General features: G+C 40.5%; 1 protein-coding gene across 4 annotated transcripts in view; it reads left to right on the top strand.

Moving 5' to 3' along the window:
• LOC127420369 (DNA (cytosine-5)-methyltransferase 3B-like) overlaps positions 1 to 24,010 on the top strand; it is an 87,019-nt gene that overhangs the window by 9,036 nt on the left and 53,973 nt on the right. For all 4 annotated transcript variants that reach the window (XM_051662598.1, XM_051662601.1, XM_051662599.1 and 1 more), the window contains exons 2-3: positions 2,244 to 2,339; positions 19,280 to 19,430. In XM_051662598.1, the coding sequence (XP_051518558.1) occupies positions 2,280 to 2,339; positions 19,280 to 19,430 (211 nt within the window). In that variant the 5' untranslated portion in view covers positions 2,244 to 2,279. The remainder of the gene's footprint in view (positions 1 to 2,243; positions 2,340 to 19,279; positions 19,431 to 24,010) is intronic.

Genomic DNA, 24,010 nt, shown 5'->3' on the forward strand with positions numbered 1-24,010 from the left:
GAACTATGAGTATCCCTGCTGTTAATGATGGCGATAGAGGCTTTTCTTTATTTGACTACCATCTTCTTCTTCTTCTTCTTTCGGCTGCTCCCGTTAGGGGTCGCCACAGTGGACCATCTGTGATCTGCATATCTGTCTTGGCACAGGTTTTATGCCAGATGTCCTTCATGATGCAAACCCTAGTGGCTGGGGGACACTCACTCATACCTATGGGGCAATTTAGAGTCTCCAACTCACTTAATCTGCATGTTTTTGGACTTGTGGGGGAAACCAGAGCACCAGAGTGGGAGAACATGCAAACTCCACACAGAAAGGCCCAGTTGAGCTGGGACTTGAACCTGGGACATTCTTGCAGTGCTAACCACTGAGCCACCATGCCACCCCCTTTTATTTGACTACCATACATGACATAAAATAATTACCATATGACAATAGCCTCCTCCCCTATCCAGTGTAGTTTACATACACTATATTGCCAAAAGTATTCGCTCATCTGCCTTTAGACGCATATGAACTTAAGTGACATCCCATTCTTAATCCATAGGGTTTAATATGACGTCGGCCCACCCTTTGCAGCTATAACAGCTTCAACTCTTCTGGGAAGGCTTTCCACAAGGTTTAGGAGTGTGTTTATGGGAATTTTTGACCATTCTTCCAGAAGCACATTTGTGAGGTCAGACACTGATGTTGGACAAGAAGGCCTGGCTCGCAGTCTTCGCTCTAATTCATCCCAAAGGTGCTCTATCGGGTTGAGGTCAGGACTCTGTGCAGGCCAGTCAAGTTCTTCCACACCAAACTCGCTCATCCATGTCTTTATGGACCTTGCTTTGTGCACTGGTGCGCAGTCATGTTGGAACAGGAAGGGGCCATCCCCAAACTGTTCCCACAAAGTTGGGAGCATGGAATTGTCCAAAATCTCTTGGTATGCTGAAGCATTCAGAGTTCCTTTCACTGGAACTAAGGGGCCAAGCCCAGCTCCTGAAAAACAACCCCACACCATAATCCCCCCTCCACCAAACTTCACAGTTGGCACAATGCAGTCAGACAAGTACCGTTCTCCTGGCAACCGCCAAACCTAGACTCGTCCATCAGATTGCCAGATGGAGAAGCGTGATTCGTCACTCCAGAGAACGCGTCTCCACTGCTCTAGAGTCCAGTGGCGGCATGCTTTACACCACTGCATCCGACACTTTGCATTGCACTTGGTGATGTATGGCTTGGATGCAGTTGCTCGGCCATGGAAGCCCATTCCATGAAGCTCTCTACGCACTGTTCTTGAGCTAATCTGAAGGCCACATGAACTTTGGAGGTCTGTAGCGATTGACTCTGCAGAAAGTTGCCGACCTCTGTGCACTATGCGCCTCAGCATCCACTGACCCCGCTCTGTCATTTTACGTGGCCTACCACTTCGTGGCTGAGTTGCTGTCATTTCCAATCGCTTCCACTTTGTTATAATACCACTGACAGTTGACTGTGGAATATTTAGTAGCGAGGAAATTTCACGACTGGACTTGTTGCACAGGTGGCATCCTATCACAGTACCACACTGGAATTCACTGAGCTCCTGAGAGCGGCCCATTCTTTCACAAATGTTTGTAGAAGCAGTCTGCATGCCTAGGTGCTTCATTTTATACACCTGTGGCCATGGAAGTGATTGGAACACCTGAATTCAATTATTTGTATGGGTGAGCGAATACTTTTGGCAATATAGTGTATCTGTTGCAGAGAATTGAGTTGATCGCATAGGTACACTATTAGGTTAGGCATCGGTCGTAATTTTAGGAAACATACAACAGAAACGTTGACATGTTACTTGAGCATGTAACAGAAATGTCCTTTTTTCTCTCTGGACAAGTAACATTTTTACTCGGACAAGTGAATTACCAATTTACTTGTCCGGAGGACAAGCACATGACAATGCTTAATGTCGAGCCCTGGATACAGATAAGTGCTGTTCCAGTTAGGTAAAGAATCTGATGTGGTTATGATTGTGTAATGATGTCAGAGAAATGGATTCACTGTTATTTGATTGATTGTAGACTTTATTTGTCCTAAGGGAATTACTTGCTGTGGTTTTGTAGTTCCCAAAGGTCAAATATTGCCTCGTTGGTTCTAAGAGGAACATTCATATTTAAGCACATGTATGTTGTTTTTCTTTATTTGAGCCCATAACTGGTTTAAATCTCTTGACTTGAAATCTCTTACCTCTTTTGTCCTTTTTTTTTTTTTTTTTTTTTTGACAGGATAGAGAAGAAGAAAAAAAGACAGCTGAAATAGTGATGCCATCCAACAAGTACTCCTCCGCTATTATGGTGGAAAGTGACAAGATGACTGCCACGGTAAGACTGAGAAAAAGTGCTGGGATAACATTATATTTGCTAAATTTTCTTAGGGATATTTAACCCTAAAATAAAAATTCTGTCATCATTGATCACGCTCATGTTGTTCCAAATCTGTATGTTTATCTTTCTGTTGTTCTGTCTCAGACACCATTCACTTTCATTGTATGGCAAAAAAAAAGCAATAAGCAAAAGCAACATCTCCTTTTGTGTTCCTTGAAGAAAAAAGATATACAGGTTTGGACCAACATGAGAGTAAATAAACAATGACAGACCACAACTAGGTGGACACAAAAAGTGCTGTTCTGATGGAAGAAGCTGTTTACTTACATATAAACATAAATACATTTTTATTACATGCTGAGGAAACTGCAGCAATAGCTACTGTGACACACTGGTCACTTGAATATTATCAGCCTTACTTTCACTTTCAAAATCACTTATGTGGATCACATTCACTCTCCTACACACATAAACAAAGGTGTGGAATAGTGTGGGTTTCTAACATGTCTCTGGTGTTTTGGGTGTTTGGAGTTCAAAATGAGGCCAAAGGTGCAGGGGAATTTAGGGGATTACAGAAACAGGGAAAGACAGAGTGCTGTGACAGGGAGAGTGAAAGAGAGACACAGCGAGAGAGAGAGAGAGAGAGAAATTGTCTGGTTCTATTGGTGGAAGAGCTATCCTAACAGATTTGAGCTGCTCTAACAGATTTGTGTAGACAGCACTCTGTCCCTGTTTCAAGTAAACTTTTTGTTTTCTAGCATACCTTTTCTATTTGTGACTGTAAATGAGGCAAGGCTCCTTCAGTCCTTTTCTGCACTCCATAGACTGCAGAGTGAAAGAGCGTGAGTCAAGGAGAGAGAAAGAGCGAGAGAGAGAGAGAGAGAGAGCAGGCTCTCTGAGCACTGCACCTGGCTGAGGAAGTGCTTTGTAACCCACAGACCAGCTGCTTAGCCTGGGAGGAGAGAGGCAAATACTGGCCATTCAAATGCCCATGAAGACGTTCTGTGTAATTTTCGTGCACAAGCAAACTGAGAGGACTAGTCCCTACCAGCTCATTTTTATTATGAGTGCATGAGAAACTAAAACGAGTAAAGTTCCAACATGCCACTGTTTTTAACTTCAGCATTCTTTATAATTGAAAGGGACAGTTCACACACCTTCTCTCATGACTTTCTTTCTTTCAAGAAACACAAAAGGAGATGTTAGGCAGAATGTTAGCCTCAGTCATCATTCACTTTCATTGCATCTTTCTTCCACTGAAAATGACAGACTGATCAAACTGTGAATTAATTGAAAGGAGGTTAAGGCTATAACCACATTAATCTGGATATATTTGAAAGTGGCGTTTTTGTTTTCGAAACACTGTCTGTCCACATTGCCTAAAAGTTGCAAATCCACACTGAAATATATGAAAACTCTAAAAATCCACTTTCTGCGCATTCGTAAAATCGCCATTCCATGTATGGTCTGAAACGCAATTGTCCTCTTGTTCCGTTGCCAGACAGCAATTATGAGTAAATTGGGTCACCTTTGAAGGAATGCAATGTGAAGGTTTTACAAAGTAACATTTATCTTTAACAACTCTTATCAAAGTGGATAGCAGGCACAGTAATGCCACTACAACACTGGTTGCCATCTTGATTGTTTTGGGAATTTTTTTTATAATTTTTTTTTTAACTTTGTCTTTATTCGTTTTTAAACAGAGCAAGACATTAACATAACAACAAACAGTTAAAAAAAAAAAAACCTGACAGTGTCACATCCCTTCATGTCACCATTCCTTCATGTTCACAGACTCTTAGTTTGACACTTTCTTGGACTTTTATATTGTAGTTTGTCCCCACACAACAATTCCCAGCAGGCACCGTAATCATCACATTCACCTGTTTCCTATCAGTGTTCCCAGCTGTTCCTTGTGTTGTCATTTCCCATGTCTATATAGATTCCCTCGTGTTTCATCATTTATCGTCTAGTCTCATCTATATTAACATGTACGTTTGTCTTGTTGTATTTATCCTTGTACCTATCGTCTTCCTAGTTATATTTCAGTTTGTATATATATATATATATATATATATATATATATATATATATATATATATATATATATATTGTCAGTGATTCATCATTAAACTCTGCATTTGGATTCAAACTGCATCCCTCTCCATGTTCATGCATGACAGAAGACTAGACCCAAAGATGAACCCAGCAGAGGAACTACTTTGCCTCAACCATTTACATTTATGCATTTGGCAGATGCTTTTATCCAAAGCGACTTACAGTGCGCTTATTACAGGGACAGTCCCCCTGGAACAACCAGGAGTTAAGTGCCTTGCTCAAGGACACAATGGTGATGGCTGTGGGGATTGAACCAGCAACCTTATGATTACCAGTTATGTGCTTTAGCCCACTACACCACAGGGTGTGACCAGGGAGATTGGACTTTTATGCTCTGGTGTATAAGGTGAATTTTAACGATGCACTTATGAGGCACATAAGGACTGTTTTCAGGCTGGGTTGGAAGAACCAATTCATTCTCTAATGCAATCTGGAAGAATTGTATGGGACCTCCAACAGTACATTGACTTTGCCCTTCGTCTGAGTGGGTCAGCCTTCACTGTGGGAGCGATGGAGGAGGACTACCACATGCAGTAGAGTATCCCATTACGCCTCCCACGGTCAACGAGCCAACGGCCACGCCTCCCACGGTCAACGAGCCAACAGCCACGCCTCCCACGGTCAACGAGCCAACGGCCACTCCTGCTACGGTTAACGAGCCAGTTCCTGAAGCATTGTCTTTCCCAGAGCCAGCGTTTGAAGCCGTGTCCATCCCAGAGCTAGCGCTTGAAGCTGCGTCCATTCCAGAGCCAGCGTTTGAAGCCGTGTCCGTCCCAGAACAGAAGCCCGTTCCCCTGTCACTGCCAGTGCCCACCGCTATGGAGGCCATTTCCCAGTCACTGCCAGCGCTCCTGACCACAGCAACTCTGCCCTCTGAGTCTTCTGCGACTCCGCCCACTCCTCCAGAGATTCCTCTTCCAACGGCTCCTTCCGCCCCTTCTGAAACTCTTCCTCCAATGGTTCCACCCACTCCTTCTCCCGAGACTCCATCCGCCTCTTCTGATACTCCTCCTCCAATGTCTGCTGAGTCGCCTACTGCTCCAACCCCTGCGGCTCCGCCTCCAGAGACTAAGTTCCCTGAGCCTGCTGTGGCTCTGCCCACTCCGCCTCCTGCAGCGCTTTCTCCTGAGCCACCTCCAGAGACTCAATTCCCTAAACCTCCTGCAGTTCCGCCCGCTCTGCCTCTGGCTCCTCCTTCTGAAACTCAAATCCCTGCTCCTACTGCAGCTCTGCCTCCTGAGACTCAACTCCCTGAACCAACTGTGGCTCCACCCTCTGTGGCTCTGTCCACTGACCCCCTGCCAGTTCCATTCTGGTGTCCTGATCCTCACCCCGTACCCCTCCTGGAGCCACCTTCCAAACCGCCGGACCCCTCTCCCGTCCTGGAGGCTCCTCTCTGGCCTCCTGATTGTCCACCAACTCTGTCTTGGCCTTTAAACGATTTGTTTTTGGGCTTCAGGAGCCACCCATTTAAAGGGGGGGGGGGGGTTCTGTCACATCCCTTCATGTCACCATCCCTTCATGTTCATGGACTCTTAGTTTGACACTTTCATGGACTTTTATATTGTAGTTTGTCCCCACACTACAATTCCCAGCAGGCACCGTCATCACATTCACCTGTTTCCTATCAGTGTTCCCAGCTGTTCCTTGTGTTGTCATTTCCCATGTCTGTATATATTCCTCGTGTTTCATCATTAATCATCTAGTCTTGGCTATATTAACGTACATTTGTCTCATTGTTGTAGTCATCCTTGTACCTGTTGTCTTCCTAGTTATATTTCAGTTTGTATATACAGTACTGTGCAAAAGTTTTAGGCATTTGTGAAAAATGTTGCATAGTGAGGATGTCTTCAAAAATAATGCCATAAATAGTTTTCATTTATCAATTAACATCATACAAAGTTTAGTAAATATAAAAAAGCTAAATCAATATTTGGTGTGGCCACCTTTGCCTTTAAAACAGCTCCAATTCTCCTAGGTACACCTGGACACAGTTTTTCTTGGTTGTTGGCAGATAGGGTGTACCAAGCTTCTTGGAGAATTCACCACAGTTCTTCTATCTATTTAGTCTCAATTGCTTCTGTCTCTTCATGTAATCCCAGACTGACTCTGTTCAGTTGGGGGTTCTGTGGGGACAATGCCATCTCTTGCAGAGTGCCCTGTTCTTCTATTCTAATCTTTTCTATTTGCAAATGTAATGTTTGGGAGTCTAAAATGTATTTTTCCTATTGACACACTAAAGCTGAAGGTATAAATAACCACCTTAAGACAAATGTTTTTGAGAAACATCTTAAGTGCCTAAAACCTTTGCACAGTACTGTATATACAGGTGCATCTCAATAAATTAGAATGTCGTGGAAAAGTTCATTTATTTCAGTAATTCAACTCAAATTGTGAAACTCGTGTATTAAATAAATTCAATGCACACAGACTGAAGTAGTTTAAGTCTTTGGTTCTTTTAATTGTGATGATTTTGGCTCACATTTAACAAAAACCCACCAATTCACTATCTCAAAAAATTAGAATACATCATAAGACCAATAAAAAAAACATTTTTAGTGAATTGTTGGCCTTCTGGAAAGTATGTTCATTTACTGTATATGTACTCAATACTTGGTAGGGGCTCCTTTTGCTTTAATTACTGCCTCAATTCGGCGTGGCATGGAGGTGATCAGTTTGTGGCACTGCTGAGGTGGTATGGAAGCCCAGGTTTCTTTGACAGTGGCCTGCAGCTCATCTGCATTTTTTGGTCTCTTGTTTCTCATTTTCCTCTTGACAATACCCCATAGATTCTCTATGGGGTTCAGGTCTGGTGAGTTTGCTGGCCAGTCAAGCACACCAACACCATGGTCATTTAACCAACTTTTGGTGCTTTTGGCAGTGTGGGCAGGTGCCAAATCCTGCTGGAAAATGAAATCAGCATCTTTAAAAAGCTGGTCAGCAGAAGGAAGCATGAAGTGCTCCAAAATTTCTTGGTAAACGGGTGCAGTGACTTTGCTTTTCAAAAAACACAATGGACCAACACCAGCAGATGACATTGCACCCCAAATCATCACAGACTGTGGAAACTTAACACTGGACTTCAAGCAACTTGGGCTATGAGCTTCTCCACCCTTCCTCCAGACTCTAGGACCTTGGTTTCCAAATGAAATACAAAACTTGCTCTCATCTGAAAAGAGGACTTTGGAACACTGGGCAACAGTCCAGTTCTTCTTCTCCTTAGCCCAGGTAAGACGCCTCTGACGTTGTCTGTGGTTCAGGAGTGGCTTAACAAGAGGAATACGACAACTGTAGCCAAATTCCTTGACATGTCTGTGTGTGGTGGCTCTTGATGCCTTGATCCCAGCCTCAGTCTATTCCTTGTGAAGTTCACCCAAATTCTTGAATCGATTTTGCTTGACAATCATAAGGCTGCGGTTCTCTTGGTAGGTTGTGCATCTTTTTCTTCCACACTTTTTCCTTCCACTCAACTTTCTGTTAACATGCTTGGATACAGCACTCTGTGAACAGCCAGCTTCTTTGGCAATGAATGTTTGTGGCTTACCCTCCTTGTGAAGGGTGTCAATGATTGTCTTCTGGACAACTGTCAGATCAGCAGTCTTCCCCATGATTGTGTAGCCTAGTGAACCAAACTGAGAGACCATTTTGAAGGCTCAGGAAACCTTTGCAGGTGTTTTGAGTTGATTAGCTGATTGGCATGTCAAAATATTCTAATTTTTTGAGATAGTGAATTGGTGGGTTTTTGTTAAATGTGAGCCAAAATCATCACAATTAAAAGAACCAAAGACTTAAACTACTTCAGTCTGTGTGCATTGAATTTATTTAATACACGAGTTTCACAATTTGAGTTGAATTACTGAAATAAATGAACTTTTCCACAACATTCTAATTTATTGAGCTGCACCTGTATATATATTGTCAGTGATTCTTCATTAAACTCTGCATTTGGGTTCAAACTGCATCCCTCTCCATGTTCATGTGTGACAGACAGCAGCTTCTAGCTGGTATCATCTTAATACAGTGCAATGACAATAGAAGTTAGCATCAGATTTAAAGATTAAAAGGAATTTCTTTTTTTTTTAATATTTTTTTATTTTATTTTTTTTACTCAAATTTAAGAAAATATTTTGTATTTCTTTATCAACATGAATCACACATTGCATAATGATGTTATTTTCTTTGATATAAATGAGCTTCAATTGGTGCCCATCTCTATTGGTAATTTTCCAGTTTTAACTGAAGTAAAGCAGTCATTCTCAAATATTTATATATATATATATATATATATATATATATATATATATATATATATATATATATATCTGTTTTAATCTTTGTGTCCATTTGATTAAGGTAAGTGTATGCGGTTTCATCCAGTTCACAGTGATTATCTTCCTAGCAACCATTAGTTTTATATGTAATATGTACAGTTGAGATTTATTAAACATATCTGGAGGAAATCCTTCAAGCATAAAATACACTGGGAGCATGGGTACATCGCTTTCTAAAACTATCAATTTAATTTTTAACCCCTTGCCAATATACATGTATTTTTTGACATTCCCAAAATGTATGTATATAATCCCCTACCATCCCACAATCCCTCCAGCACTGGGAAGTGCTGTCAAATTTTTCAACCACCAGTGGTGCCCTAAAAAAACCTCATATTCATTTTCCAATCAAATTCCTTCCACATCTGACTGTTAATGCCTTTATGACAACCAGCATCAGACTACCTTACCCACATCTCATCTTCAATTATTACATTTAACTCTAAATCCCAGTTTCTTCTGTTATGAAATGTATAATCAGAATTGTCCTGCATTAGTTTCCAGTAAATATGGGATACATGATTTTAGTAGGTAGTTGATGTTCAATTATACTAATTAGATATTGCTCTACATTTGTTGGAGTTCTTTTAATTGTGTCCCAATCTTTGTGGTTTGTGATGTAGTGTCTCAATTGTAGATATCTAAAGAAGTAATTAGACCTCAATGTAAACCAGTTACAAAGTTGAAAGAAAGACTGTATAACCTCACAGTTGAAGAATGATTAATAATCGTCAGACCCTCTCTGCCCATATTTTGAAGGCATTATCCCACATAGATGGAAGGAAATCTTGATTAACCATTATGGGTAATGTGCGCAATAGTGCCGTTACTCCTCACAACTTCTTCTGCATAATAGACCAAATTTTAGAGTGTGCTTTACCCATATGTTTGTTATCTTCAGAAATTCCAGGAAGATAATTTTACTCTATACTAACCCATCCTGTCTCCTTATCATTACCTATCCCTGCTACCATTGTCCTAAGCTGAGCAGCCCAATAATTGTACTTCAGGTTTGGGAGGCCCAAACCACCCCTGTCTAACATGAGTACTTTTAGTCGTATTATTGGTCTTTTATTCTGCCAAATACATTTTGAAATCAATTTATTAAATGTATTTAGTGCAGAAACTGGGACCCACACTGGTGGAAACTGGAAGAGGAATAGAAGTCTAGGTAGTACATTAATTCTCACCATTTCTACCCTACCGAACATGGAGAGAGGCAGTACCTACCATCTCACCAGGTCCATTTTTATGTCTTCAAAGAGCCGTGTATAGTTAACTGAATACAGATGCGATGTCACAGGTGGAAGGATAACACCTAAATATCTAAAACCCTGACTTGACCATCGAAAAGATACCTCATCATTCAACTGGGTAGGCCAACATTCTGAAATCATCATCGCCCCAGACTTATCCGCATTATATAATTCAGATCATTATATAATTCCCTGAGGTAATTTAAAAAGTATGGAATTGGATTTTCAATAAATAACAACACGTTATCTGAGTATAAGGACATCTTATTACAATTTTGTACATCATCTGTTATTCCCTGTATTTTGGAGTTACTTCTGATTATTTCAACTAATGGTTCGATACTTAGTGCGAATAAGGCTAGGGACACGGCATCATCCTTGCTGAGTTCCTCAGCATAACTTACAAAATTCTGAACAATGGCCATTTACTCATACTCTTGATTTGGATTTTTTGTAGAAAACCTTCACCCATCTAATAAAAGTGTTATTAAATCCCATGCAATTCAGGGACTGCTCCAGAAACTCCCCGTCTACTCTATCAAACGCTTTCTCAGCGTCTAAACTGAGAAGCATAGAGGGAATTTGTTCTCTTAGTAGCAATATGTTGTAAATTTAAAGCTCTCCTAACATTGTTGTTAATGTTAGGCCCATTAATAAATTCTGTCTGATCCAATTTAACCAATTTCCTAATGTGGTTTTTAACTTTATTCACTAAAATTGAAGTAAATTTTTTTTAATCCTGGCAAAGTAAACGTATTGGTCTATATCCCGTACAATGTACAGGGTCTTTTCCCATTTTATGAATCACTGTAATGACTGCATTAGACCATGAGTGGGGAGGGTCCTCTTTATTGAGTAAAAAATTAAATATCTTACACAGAATAGGGGTTAATTTATTTACAAATCCCTTATAAAATTCCCCCGGGAACCCGTCTACCCCAGAAGATTTATTATTTTTAAGCTTTATAATGGCATCTTTTATTTCTTCTACAATAGGTTGCAAATGCATTAACTATATCCTTCAGTTGTGATAGCATTACCATGTTATCTGGATGCATAATTTAGATTGAGCTTTACGTAACTGAAAGGCTTAAATTGTACTTGCTTTTTTACTCATCTCAGAATATTTTCTACTAATGAATCTAAGATCCCCCTCTGCTTTGTACAGTATGTGAACAAATCATCCATCATCATTTCTAGCCTGTTTAAGTCCTCTAGGACTTTAATTTCTCCCTTTTGTTTGTTCAATCTCTAGTTTCCTAATTTCATCCTCTTATCTTTTTTTGTTTGCCTAGCCTTAGTTTTTTATTTCTAGATATAATTTCAATAATTGTCCCTTTAGTACTGCCTTTGCCCCCTCCCATAGAATAGATGGGGTGACCATCCCATTTTCATTAATATCAAAATGTTCAGTCAGTTGTTTCCTTGTCTCCTCTTTGGCTTTATTAATATTTAGTACTAACACATTAAGTCTCCAGTATTTAAATTGCTTACTTTGTCCAAATTGTAGTTTTAACCTAATTAGAGCATGATCTGATAAGGTTATAGGTTCTATATGAGATTCTACAACCCTGTGTAGATCAACTTTAATTGTACAGAAAAAAATATATTCTAAGATAGCTGTCATGCACCTGTGACATAAATGTAAAATCTTTTTCCTTAGGGTGGGAATGTCTCCAAACATCAATCAAACCTAGCACTCTCATAATTCCCACAAGAACTCTCTCTTTTTTTTTTTTAGTTGGGGTCCCCTTTCTGCTGGTACTCTATCAGTATGATTATTGAGGACACAGTTGAAGTCCCCTCCAATCAAATACACCTTTCCTCTTTATTTGCCAGGAGAGAAAAAACACTCTTAAAGAATGGTGGGCAATACTAGTTTGGCGTGTATAAATTAAGAATGGTAATTTATCACCTCTTTTTTTTTTTTTTTCAACAATTTGGAATGCCCAATTCCCAATGCGCTCTTAAGTCCTTGTGGTGGTGTAGTGACTTGCCTCAATCTGGGTGGTGGAGGACGAATCTCAGTTGCCTCAGTTACCTAGTGTGTATGGAGGCTTCACACTATCCTCTGTGGCATCCACACACAACTCACCATGCGCCCCACCGAGAGTGAAAATCACATTATGGCGACCACGAGGAGATTAATCCAATGTGACTCTGCCCACCCTAGCAGCTGGGCCAGTTGGTTGCTTAGGAAGCCTGACTGGAGTCACTCAGCACACCCTGGATTTGAACTTGCAACTCCAGGTGTGGTAGTCAGCATCTTTACTTGCTGAGCTACCCAGGCCCCCTGTAATTGATTACTTCTGAGATTTCGAAATGGCACGGGCTAGACTTAGTATGTCTAGCTCGTATAGGTGACTTTTTCCTATCCTTTCTTTCTCTTGGGTTTTCAACTTAGTGACGTTTTTGTTGTGTCTTGTGGTCACACTCAGAATACTGTGGGAATGGATTTTGCAGAGATGAAGGATATCTGTCAGGATTTATTGCAGTAATTTGACGACCATAACCGTGATGTCCCTGGATGCCCTCTGATGTGTTTTTAAATGAAAACATATTAGTATGGATGTGGCCTAAAAGTTCTGCTGCTGAAATTTTTGCTGAACAAAATTTAAACCATTGCCGAAGTTGGAAGTGTTGTTGGACGTATGAGCACCCGTGTGCTCCTGATTCTGGTTTGAAGTGTCCACAAAGTGGTGCCAAAAGCAAGTTGTATTTTTAGTGGTAAAAGATGTAATACAGTCAACAGAACTGTGTATTTTATTAACTCTACCCCAAACCTAACCATCATTTGAGTTAAAAGTCATTTTAGAGCAGAAATGCAACTTCCTAATCACGCACACCATTATTTATATGAATGCAATTTCTTCCTGGTTTCTAAGGGACCAGAACCTGTTTTGGAGATTGCTTGTGCAACATGCTATCAGTTGTGCCACGGGAGAACGCTAAATGCATCAGAGCCCTTCTATCATGGAGAGCCTACAAGGTTAGCCAAGCAATGCATAACGCAGTGGTCCCATAGATATTCTATGGGCGGTAAACTGGCGAGGAGGCCAGGGGCGTTTTTTTTAATAGATGTCTATGGAGGAGATGCTTCAGTGTGCTGAATAAACTGCTTTAGTGAGGAAACAGCTCTTAACTTAATGGATTGACTGCCTGTCCGCTAATCTTCAACATGTTTTAGACTAAACAATCCTTTTGGAATGATCTGTGTGTGGGGATTACTACAATAACATTGCTGTTTTATAAGGAAAGTCATGGACAATTTTGCGACAGGTAGGTGTCAGTTTATGGCTCACCACTTTCGTTTGTATGGTATCTGCAAACGGTGTCTTATTGTCGTAATATGCTAGATGATCGTTACGCTCTCTCCTATTGTAAAAACCAAAGGTTGTTATCTCAGTATAGAAGATCTCTGGAGCGCATTTGAATTGATGCAAAAATGTCTGATAGGGGATGCCGCTTGTCAGTAATTCAGCAGAATGGAGTCAATTTAAGGGTACATGAACAACTGGACGCAGCATGTCAATTTCCTGTGTTATTAAAATGTTTTATTGATTCCATGTTTTATTGAATCAAATTATATACATTTACAACCCTTCCCCTCGAACATTAAGCCCCCCACCCGATACAAACAGGCACCCCAGTGGTCAAATGCCAATTGACAATGACACACAAACAGATAATAAAACATTAGAAAATATTTTGAAACATAAAAAGTATACATTCAAAAACAAAAAGGTTGCAACATGCACATTTAAAACAACATGTCTCCCTCCACTGCCCCTCCCCGAGAGCCTTCTAAAGAGGCTAAATAGCTGCCCAATTTCTTGATGAACAAATCTATGTTGCCTAGCCTTCTATGTGACGACTCTTTAAATGCTGCTACCCTGCCCATCTCCGTGTACCACTCACGAAACGAAGGCACTCCAGCTGAATTCCATCACCTAAGGGTGACCTGTCTGCCTATCATAACACCGGCCAGGACCAAATTCTTCATACATTTATCCCCTACATCAATGACCACCCATCGCCTAAAATACAGAGTCTGGGGCAAAATGAAATTTGAGTACCCATACCTTTTTATTAAAGGGTCAAAATGAACTCTTATCTAAATCACACAGATTTGCTGGGAATAAAATGGCCAAATACTTAATGCCCTGTTTGGGCCACAGGAAGGCGCCCGGCTGAAAAGCCATTACTGGGCAGTATGCTGTCAGAGACAAAGCTTCGGATTTAGACCAATTGACTCTGTATCCTGAGAACTTAGAAAAGGAATTAATAATTCTGTGGAGGCATGGCTTAGATCAAGTAGGGTCGGAGAAGTATAATAAAATATAATCTGCGTAAAGCAAAAGCTTATGTGCCATATCTCCCACCACCACCCCTGGAAAATCATCCTCCTTTCTTATCGCAGCTGCAATTGTTCCAGGGCAAGACAGAACAATAATGAGGAAAGAGGGCAACCCTGCCGGGTGCCCCTATCCAGAGTAAAATAATCTGAAATTAATCAATTTGTTTGTACTGCCGCTACCGGGTGTCTATAAAGTAACTTAATCCATCCAATAAAAGTATTCCCAAACCCATATATTTCCAAAATCTTAAAAAGATAATCCCATTCGTCCATATCAAATGCATTTTCGGTGTCAAGTGAGATGGCAGCGACCGGAGTCTGATCATTCACCACTGACCACATGATATTGATGAAACGCCTAATGTTATCAGAAGAGCTTTAACCCCGCGCACGAAAGCGCCAACTGGCGTCCATCCCTGCAAACTCAAACAATCTGTGTACGCCTACGAGAACCTCCACGACAACTTTGCTGTCGGATTGCTCAAGTCTGGTGATTCTATACAAATTTTGTGAGCCATAATTACAAAGCAAAATATAATCTATAAAACAAAATCCAGCCAATAGGCAGAATAAACACAAAGAGTGTGTAGCTTCATCCATAAAACTGTCCTAAAGGTGTATTATTCTACAAAATAAACTCTAGCCGCTAGGCTGAACCAGCACAAAAAGAGCACACAGATTCTTCAGTCAATCATCGATCACGTTTCTCTCTTGTCGAATTCGCAATGTCTGGGAACAAGAAAGTGCTGTGGTTCTTCCAAGAAAGCTTTCCTTTACTCCTTGCCTCATGTAACACAAGATCTTTATCAGATGATCTCAGAAATTTGGCCAGAATTGCTCGGGGCCTGTCTCCCTCAGCGGATCGCCGAGCCGGAACCCTGTGAGCTCGCTTGAGTTCCAGTTTATGGCCTGCTTTGTCGAGCAGACTCGGAAAGAGCCTGTCCAGGAATTCCACCATATTCTGTCCCTCCACTCCCTCCGGGATTCCCATGATACGGACGTTATTCCGCCGGCTACGGTTTTCCATGTCCTCCAACTTCTCTCAGACATGCTCCAAATCCACCTTGGTCGCTAGCGGATTAGCAGATCATTTCCTCTCTGATGACTCCAGATAATCGATCTGTTTCTCGACATCCCCCACTCTTGTGACCACATCAGTAAATTTCGCCTCCATGGCATTGATCGATCGACTATCACTGCAAGATCCTCCAAGTCAGCAACGACCTTCATCAGCACTGCCAACATGTTCAACATCTCTCACCGCATTTCCCGCAACTCTCCGACCAAATCGACTTCCTGGTCCGCGGCCTTCTCAGGGGTGTCAGCCTGAGCATGTAAGTGTCTTTTAATGTCTCCAGAGCCCAATGATTTTGAATTTTTTGACATACTGTCCTCTTAGAACAGTTATGGAACAGAGTATATCGAATCTCACCGGTTTATGTCATTAAAAGTTATTAAAACTAGCAAAGTGCACAGAGCTTGGCGTTCACGTCTGATCCTTGCATGGCGTCACATGACTCCCCGTCGGTTTCCTGTGTGATCATGTTGGAAATGAATGGGGACTGAGACAAAAAATTTTGAACAGGAAGTTGAACAGGTTTGGAACAACATGAGGGTCAATAATGAAAGAATTTTCATTTTTGGTATTTCTTTAACTCTATTGACAGCATATGTGACACACTTTTGATTTCTACAGGAAATCATTTTGACAAACAAATACTGTGTTGACAAAACCTTACAATGTAAGTCTGTATGGCATTAAGGGCTTTGTTGTCTTTTAGACTTCCATTGTAAGAATGTCAGTGCGCTTTTTTGTTTGTTAGAAACTGAAGGAGTCAGAATTATATTCTGAAGGACAGAATTATATTCTGTGGGAACTGACCACCTGCCACAGATGCTGTCAATAGAGCTTAGCTTGTATTTAACCTGGAACATTTCTGAACTGAGTTCAGTGCATTCCATTTGTTCATGTACTCTAAATAGGAATCTAGAATTTTCTAGAAAAAATGTGTGTTAACAGTTTTAGTTTTTTCTTCTTCTGCTAATTGCTCTGTATGTGGTTTTGTGGGTATGTGTACTCCATGTTTTCTCTTTTTGAGTTTCACTCATGAATTGTAAATGTGTACTGACAGGCTTTACTGGCTCAAGTTGAGTTACAGGTTGAAGGACATAACATGTGCATAACAAGTTGCGTCTTGTCTGAAATTATGTACGTCTACTTTAACATAACAGTTATCTGATCAGCTTCTCCGCTGTGCCTATGGCTTTGTGTGTGCTTTCACATGATTGTAAGCATGGTCCCAGACCATGGAATTCTGGGAAAAAAAACAGTTTCACTCAGTGCTTTTCCTCTCTCTCTCTCTCTCTCTCTCTCTCTCAGTCTCTCTCTCTTTCTCTCTCAGTCTCTCTCTCTTTCTCATGGTATAAAGAGGATCTGAGTCACCTGGTTTTTTCAGTCTTACAAAAGCTTGGGGCTGGGGGCCCCTTTAGGCAGGCGGTGTCATTAGGGGCCGGAAGAAAGATAAGCTGAATGAATGAAGGAGTCCATAAACCCTTTCACCTCGCCAGCTTCTGCCCATCTCCTCAAACTGAGACACACGATTGGAAGATCTTTGCTAGAGCATTTTCATTTAGTTTTATTTCAGTTTAACATAATTTTATCTACATTTGTTGGAGTTCTTTTAATTGTGTCCCAGTCTTTATGGTTTGTGATATAGTGTCTCAATTGTAGATATCTAAAGAAGTAATTAGACCTCAATGTAAACCAATTTCAAAGTTGAGAGAAAGACTGTATAACCTCACCGTTGAAGAACTGATTAATAATCATCAGACCCTCTCTGCCCATATTTTGAAGGCATTATCCCACATAAATGGTAGGAAATCTTGATTACCCATTGTGGGTAATGTGCGCGATAGTGTCACTACTCCTCTCAACTTTTTTTTGCATAGTAGACCAAATTTTAAAGTGTGCTTTTCCCATATGTTTGTTATCTTCAGAAATTCCAGGAAAATAATTTTGCTCTATACTAACCCATCCTGTCTCCTTATCATTACCTATCCCTGCTACCATAGTCCTAAGCTGAGCAGCCCAATAATATACTTCAGGTTAGGGTGACCAGACCATCCCTGTCCTTGTCTGACATGAGTACTTTTAGTCATATTTTTGGTCTTTTATTCTGCCAAATAAATTTCGAAATTAATGTATCAAATTGATTAAGTGCACAAACTGGGACCCACACTGGAAGAACTGGAAGAGGAATAGAAGTCTTAGTACTACATTAATTCTAACCATTTCCACCCTACCAAACATGGAGAGAGGCAGTACCTACAATCTCACCAGGTCCACTTTACAATATAAGTGAATGGAGACTTTCAGTTCCTAACATTCTTTTTGTGTTCCACAGAAGAAAACCAGAAATGGATTTGCAATGTGTGTTAATGGTGACTGAATTTAAATTATGGGGTGAACAAACCCTTTAAAATTCATGTGTCTGTGCTTAGGTGATTTGAACAGTTTGGCAAACACAGAAGCTTGCGTACTGCCAGAGTACTGTATGTACAGCATTTGTGGAAGAACGCACTTCTCAGCCTTTAATAAATTACGTTCTTTAGGTATGGAGGTGAATTGGATGAATTCATTCTTGGACTTACTTCATCTGGGAACATGGGCATTGTCCCGCAACCCAAATCTATGATGTAGTAACAACAACTGCGAAAAAATGTACTCTGGTTTTGTTAGTACAGTTTAACCACAAGAAAGAACTTTCTTGGTATATATAGCACTTACAGTTCACTGCTGTTTTTTGTTTTTGTTTTTTTTAGTTCACCATCTTCTCAACTCTGGTGGGATTATGGGATAGTAAAGTGTCCAGTAAATGCACACTTGAGAATCTTATCTACTGTTTTATAAGTACCAAGGATTTTGACATACTACTCAATTGACAGTCTGCTTTAGGCATACTAAAAAAGTAGGGAAGTATGCATATTCGGATGTAGGGAGAGAGTCTCTTGGTTTGATTTACTGTATTTGCATACACAAACAAACATTTTATTCATAACTTGTTCAGTCTAACTTCTGGCGGTAAATTCTGACACATTCAGCATGGTGGGTGAGAATGTGTGTTGGCAAGACCTCTGATCCGCTGCTGCACAGCTGTGGTATGAAAGATGTCTGGCATTCCAGTGGACGGTTCCAGAAAGGCGACAGCAGTCTTTATTGTTCCCACACCATAAACCCACAGTCTTCTATCTGTGCCTTACTTAGAATTTTTCAGTGCTTGTGCTTATATAAAATCTATCTATCTATCTATCTATCTATCTATCTATCTATCTATCCATCCATCCATCCATCCATCTGTCCATCTGTCTATCCATCTACTGTATCTAGCTATGAATTCAGATACGCAATGTCTTGGAGAGGGTTTTAGCATGTTGTGCTTTAGCATGCAGGAACTTTCTCTATGAAGTTGCATGAACAAATTCATCCGCTTTACTGTAAAGCACCCCATTAGAAACAGATCTGTTTGGAGTGTGGTGGATATGCGGATAAATCAGCCTAATCATACAGGTTTTTCGTAAGATCAACTAGTTGTGATTTTGGGTTCATAATGAGCACTGTGTTACATTGACAGTGATGTAGTGGAAGTGTTTGGGCCTGCCCTCCATTAGTATCTTTTTTTTTATAAATGAGAAAGGTACATGTTTGTACTGTTACACACCCAATGACATGCAGACAAACACAGGGATTTAGCTCTGTTTTGGATGTTTGATATTGAAGTGCAATCAATCTTTTTTGAAGATTGTGGGTTATCCAAAGGTTGTGTGTTTGTTTTCTGTGATCTCTGAAGATTGTAAACAGGATATCTTGTTTTTCAGGCTGCTGTAAATGGCAACACATCTGTAGGAGAGGGACTGTCAGAGAATGACAGCGGTCTGGAGATGACAAATGAGAACAGCCCTCTGACTGCAGCAGAGCCACCCTCACCTTTCTGCCCCAAACAGAACGGAGGTGCAGCCTCACCTGCAGGTACTTTTTTAAAAAAGAAAACATTGGCACATGTTCTGGGTAATGCACTTTAAATTAAAGTTGAGGGGGCAAGGCATTCCAGTGGGTTTACAGTTTTTCTCAGTCTATTGGTTAATTTTTTGAACAGTCTTAACATTCTCTAAACTGTAAGTGCAATTGTCACAACTGTTTATGGGACATCACAACTCTATTGTATGTCTGCAAAATGTAGTAACTCAACCAAAACATTTAATTCATGCTTCAAAACCTAGTTATTGTGTCAGTAAATTGGCCAATGCCACCAAAATGAAAAAGTTTTTTTGTCATCGTGCGAGCCGTACTGGTCAAAATGTTTCAATGTTATTTCACCATGGCAGTCAACCCTAGAAATGTTTGTTATATACAGAGTTAATTTTTGTTCTAAGTTTTTGCTTACCGTACTATACAAGAATGTCAGTTTTGTCTAGCTGAATGCTATTGTGTATCACACTGAGCTTTTCAGAATCAGAATCAGAATCAGAATGAGCTTTATTGCCAAGTATGGTTACACATACATGGAATTTGTCTTAGTGACAGGAGCTTCCAGTGTACAACAATACAAAAACAGCAACAAGACTTTTAAAAAATAAAAAGTCTTTTAAAAGTAAAATTGAATAAAAAAATAGATAAATATTTAGAAGAAAAAAGTATATATAGAATACACAATAGACTATATATATATATATATATATATATATATATATATATATATATATATATATATATACACACATACATACATACATATATATACATATATATACACATATATATATATATACTCACACACACATACATACACATGACATATTAGTATTACAACACGTATTTCTGTTAGAAGTAGTCACTTTAAATTTATTTTCTAAATGTTTCCGCATCGCCCCATAATTTCTGCACCGCTGCTAATGTAGGGTGACCATACATCCTCTTTTTCCCGGACATGTCCTCTTTTTCGGACCTTAAAAAGTGTCCTGCCGGGATTTCTAAATTTGCGAAAATGTCCGGGATTCGGCTTTAGTTGCATTATGATGTGCATCTGGTCTAATACTTCATTGTGTGTGTGTGCATATTTGCATTGCTTTAACCCCTCTTTGTAAGTCCCGCCTTCTCGCACACCAATTGGTCAATTATAAGAGGCTTGCAGCAACTATTGGCCAAATTCCTGCCTGTCAATCTCTCCGCGAACGCGCAAAAAAAAAAAAATGTTCATCAGGTAAAAACGGACTACTTTTTGCAACCAGGTAAAATTGTTATCACATTGCTTCATTTTCCATCACCATTCAAAATAATATTAATTGTTAATGAAGGTACACTCATGGCATCAAATATTTTATTTTAGTACATGGACATTCAAAAGAATGTTGGAAATTGTTATTTATTTATATATATATTTATGTTATGCTAATAGAGTGTCTTTTTCACTGTATTAAATTTTGCATTCATAGTAACACTGTTTTTTGTTGCAGAATAATGCCCTGCAGGGCACACTTTGTTTCTTGTACATTTGTTTGTGTTTAAGAGAAGATGATTTAATAGAATATTAAAATATTAATGAGACAAGTTTTTTTATATTTATTTTGGGTTAATTAATTGTTATATTAATCAAGTAATAATTATAAAAAATCTTTAGAATAATCGGCAAATTAGTCGTTAGATTGATCGACTAATCGGAAAAAGAATCGTTAGATTTATCGATAAAAAAAATAATCATTAGGTGCAGCCCTAATACACATACATACATACATACACACACATACACATACGTAGTGCAAATCTAAATACAAATCGATTATGTACAGTGCAAGGGAATGTTATGGCAGAAGAGGTAGGATGTGTTGGATAATATAAAAAGACTATGCTGTGTAGTGGACAATTATTATTGCTCAAAGGGGCAGTTTGAACTGTTCATGAGATGGATAGCCTGGGGGAAAAACTGTTCCTGTACCTGTTCTGGTGCTCAGAGCTCTGAAGCGTCAGCCATAATGCAACAGTTCAAAAAGGTAGTGGGCAGGGTGAGTGGGGTCCAGAGTGATTTTTCCAGCCTTTTTCCTCACTCTGGAAGTGTATAGTTCTTGAAGGGGGGGGGCAGGGGGCAACCAATAATCCTTTCAGCAGTCCGAACTGTCCTTTGTAGTCTTCTGATGTCTGATTTCGTAGCTGAACCAAACCAGACAGTTATTGAAGTGCAGAGGACAGACTCAATGACCGCTGAGTAGAACTGTATCAGCAGCTCCTGTGGCAGGTTGAACTTCCTTAACTGGCAAAGGAAGTACAACCTCTGCTGGGCCTTTTTCACAGTGGAGTCCTGTGAGATGGTAGTGCCCAGGAACCTGAATGACTCCACTGCTGCCACAGTGCTGTTTAGAATGGTGAGGGGGGACAGTGTTGGGGGGGTTCCTCTTAAAGTCCACAATCATTTCCAGCATTTTGAGCTTGTTCAGCTCAAGGTTGTATTGAATGCACCAGACAGCCAGCTGTTTAACCTCCCTTATGTATGCAGACTCATCGTCATCTCAGATGAGGCTGATGACAGTGGTGTCATCTGCAAACTTCAGGAGCTTGACAGAGGGGTCCTTGGTGATGCAGTCGTTGGTGTAGAGGGAGAAGGGTAGTGGGGAGAGCACACATCCCTGGGGGGCACCAGTGCTGATTGTTCAGGTGCTGGAAGTGAATTTCCTGTCTCACAAGCTGCTGCCTGTCTGTCAGAATGCTGGTAATCCACTGACAGATAGATGTGGGAACAGAAAGTTGGTGTAATTTAGTCCAGAGAATAGCTGGGATGATGGTGTTGAAAGCCGAACTGAAGTCCACAAAAAGGATCCTTGCATATGTCCCTGGTCTGCCCAGATGTTGCAGGATATGATGCAATCCTATGTTGACAGCATCATCCACAGATCTGTCTGCTCGATAAGCAAATTGAAGGGGATCTAGAAAGGGTCCAGTGATGTCCTTCAGGTGGGCCAACACCAGTCTCTCAAATGACTTCATGACCACAGACGCCAGGGCGACAGGTCTGTAGTCATTAAGTCTTGTGATTTTTGGTTTCTTTGGTTTGGGGATGATAGTGGAACGTTTGAAGCAGCGTGTGACTTCACACTGCTCCAGTGATCTATTGAAGATCTGTGTGAAGATGGGGGCCAGCTGGTTAGCACAGGATCTAAAACATGCAGGTGAAACGCCATCTGGGCCCTGAAGCTTTCCTTATCCTTTGTTTTTGAAAGACGCGGCTCACATCATCTTCACAGATCTTAAGTGCAGGTTGAGTAGCAGGAGGTGGGAGAAGGGGGGTTGCGGGAGGTATTGGTGTTTGTGTGAAGTGAAGATCAGAGTCGGTGTGGGGTGTGAGATTGGGCCTTTCAAATCTGCAGTAGATCACATTCAGGTTGTCAGCCACTTGTTGGCCCACCACAGGGTTGGGGGTAGGATTCCTGTAATTCGTAAGTTGTTTCATGCCACTCCACACTGATGCAGGGTCGTTAGCTGAAAACTTGTTTTTCAGCTTCTCAGAGTATCTTCTTTTAGCCACTCTGATTCCCTTATTCAGTGTGTTCCTGGCCTGATTGTACAAGACTTTATCCCCACCCCTGTAAGCATCCTCTTTGGCCTGACGAAGCTGCCTGAGTTCCGCTGTAAACCGTGGTTTGTCGTTGTTAAATGTTAAATAAGTCCTAGTAGGAATGCACATATCCTCACAGAAACTGATATATGTTGTAACAGTATCTGTGAGCTCGTCCAGGTCTGTGACTGCAGCCTCAAAAACACTCCAATCAGTGCAGTCAAAGCAGGCTTGTAGTTCCAGCTCTGCTTCATTGGTCCATCTCTTTACAGTCCTTTCTACAGGCTTAGCAGATTTTAATTTCTGTCTGTAGGTTGGAAGAAGATGAACCAGACAGTGATCAGATAGTCCCTAAGTTGCTCTAGGAACAGAGTGATATGCATCCTTTATTGTTGTGTAGCAGTGATCCAGTATATTTCTGTCCCTGGTTGGGCATGTAATGTGCTGTTTGTATTTGGGCAGTTCACGTGTGAGGTTTGCTTTGTTAAAATCCCCAAGAATAATAATAACTGAGTCCGGGTATTGTTCTGTGTATGTGATTTGATCAGCCAGCTGTTGCAGCGCGGCATTCAAACACACGTTTTGCGCGATATACACACTCGCCAGAATAAACAAGGAAAACTCCTGCAGCGAGTAGAAAGGCTTACAGTTAATAAAGAGCGTTTCCAAATTAGGACAGCACATCTTCTTTAACATTGATACATCTGTACACCAACTTTCATTGATATAAAAGCATGTTTCACTGCCTCTCGTATTCCCCGTTAACTCCGTGATGCGATCCGCTCTGAACAGCTGAAAGATGTAACGTGCTGTCCGGAATGGCTTCACTCATCCAGGTTTCTGTGAAGCACAAGGCAGCAGATACCGATTTCAGCAGTAGGTAAAAGTTTACTAGGAAAAGTCAATACTGTACAATACTGTAGTACACAGAAAAAGGATATGCACATTTGTATGTATACAGTAAATTTATTTTGTAGCAATTTGCATGTCCATTTTTAAATATTTC

This window comes from Myxocyprinus asiaticus, chromosome 29 (assembly GCF_019703515.2).
Source record: "Myxocyprinus asiaticus isolate MX2 ecotype Aquarium Trade chromosome 29, UBuf_Myxa_2, whole genome shotgun sequence".
In the NCBI taxonomy this organism is placed as follows: Eukaryota; Metazoa; Chordata; class Actinopteri; order Cypriniformes; family Catostomidae; genus Myxocyprinus; species Myxocyprinus asiaticus.